Source organism: Hoplias malabaricus, chromosome 7 (genome assembly GCF_029633855.1).
Source record: "Hoplias malabaricus isolate fHopMal1 chromosome 7, fHopMal1.hap1, whole genome shotgun sequence".
NCBI classification, from domain to species: Eukaryota; Metazoa; Chordata; class Actinopteri; order Characiformes; family Erythrinidae; genus Hoplias; species Hoplias malabaricus.
The window spans coordinates 41,568,882-41,570,470 of record NC_089806.1 but is presented as its reverse complement, the minus strand read 5'-3'; the positions used below and the strand labels follow the sequence as shown (position 1 = coordinate 41,570,470).

The 1,589-nt window shown below is 45.9% G+C and overlaps 1 protein-coding gene across 1 annotated transcript in view; it reads right to left on the bottom strand.

The window, feature by feature from the left end:
* Positions 1 to 312: 312 nt before the first annotated feature.
* LOC136702758 (polymeric immunoglobulin receptor-like) overlaps positions 313 to 1,589 on the bottom strand; it is a 3,939-nt gene continuing 2,662 nt past the window's right edge. The window contains exons 3-6 of the mRNA XM_066677898.1: positions 1,117 to 1,422; positions 790 to 879; positions 496 to 594; positions 313 to 377 (exon numbers count right to left, since the gene is read on the bottom strand). Of these exons, the coding sequence (XP_066533995.1) occupies positions 313 to 377; positions 496 to 594; positions 790 to 879; positions 1,117 to 1,422 (560 nt within the window). The remainder of the gene's footprint in view (positions 378 to 495; positions 595 to 789; positions 880 to 1,116; positions 1,423 to 1,589) is intronic.

Here is a 1,589-nt window from a genome sequence, read left to right as displayed (position 1 = left end):
CCCCATCCCCCACCAGTGTACTGCAGAGAGTCCAATAGGAGGAAGTCAATGAAGAAACAGGGAGTGTTTGTGTGTGTGTTTGTGTGTGTGTGTGTGTGTATGTGTGTGTGTGTGTGTGTGTGAGTGTGAATGTGCGTGTGTGTGTGTGTGTGTGTGTGTGTGTGTGTGTGTTTGTATGTGTGTGTGTGTTTTGTGTGTGTGTGTGTGTGTGTGTGTGTGTGTTAGAGGTCAGAGTGTGGTGTGTTGATCAGGTTTGTGAGTCAGCAGGTGGTGTGTGGTTCACATGCTCCTCTGACTCTCTGAAGATCTCCTCTACGACAGCTTCACTGCTCCTTCTCCATCCACAGTGTTGTAGTAAACGGGGGAGGAATCTGGTGCTGAGTTGGAGATGAACAAAAGCAGAGGGTTAACACACACACACACACACACACACACACACACACACACACACAGAAACATAAACAGGATGGTGGTGGTTTAATGAGTAGGACGTACCTTTGCTTCTCTTGGTGCAGTAGACTACCGCTATAACAATGTGGAGAAGGACCACCGTGACCAGGGCAAAGGGGACGAAGGGCAGTGACGGTGGAGACTCTGCAATAAGAACATCATTCACTGACTTACACAAAGATCATGGAGCGAAACATTAAAAACTATCCTCAGTCTTAACAACGCTTTAGAAAAATGTGTCTCCGACCCACACCCCACACATTTCTAAAAGGAGCAGCACATTCGCTGTGAAACGGTAATTACAGAAATGTGAAATCTGGGCCTGGAATTAGCTTTTACCTTTTTGGGAGGAAACTGTGGAGGAAGGTTCAGCTGCAGATGTGGGAATGATTTGATCAAGTGTTGAACTCGGTGTTGGAGGTGGGATCCCTGCGAGGAGAGAAGAGTCCATGATGAATGTTGTAGAGATGAGCACTGTGCTGGAACTACACTGGAAACTTCCAGAATCCCAAACATTTTACACTACTACATTAATTCTACAACTGATCCACACTCAATAATTCATCACACACTGATGACCTCAGGACTGGTCACTGGTAAAGACCAGCACTACCTTATGAAGATGGTCCTCTACCTGCATCACAGCACATTCACAATGTATTTTACCTTCAACAGTGAGTCTGATGTCTCTGTATCCACTTTCTCCAGCATCACACCAGTACCTTCCTCCATCCTCTTCAGTCAGGTGTGATATGAGCAGAGAGAGATTTCCTGGAGAGTGAGAGTTAAACAGCTGGACTCTGCCTCTGTACTGATCACTCTCAGTGGATATCTCTTCCCATGTATTGTATTTCCTCCAGGTGATTCTCTTAGGTTTGGCTCGTAGTTCAGTGCAGTAACAGGGCAGCAGGACTGACCCTCCTTTATACGCTGTGATACGTGTTGTTTGACCTCTTTCCTCCAGAGAACAGCCTGAAGAGACACACGGACATAAACATTTCACTGTGAATCCAGTGTTGAGGAAGTGATTGGTGTTTGTTGTTGAACATGATTTCACAGACTGTGTTCTGAATGGACTGAGTAACTGGACTTAAGGTCACTCAATAACACGGTCAGATGGAGTGAGTGACCATCCTAGT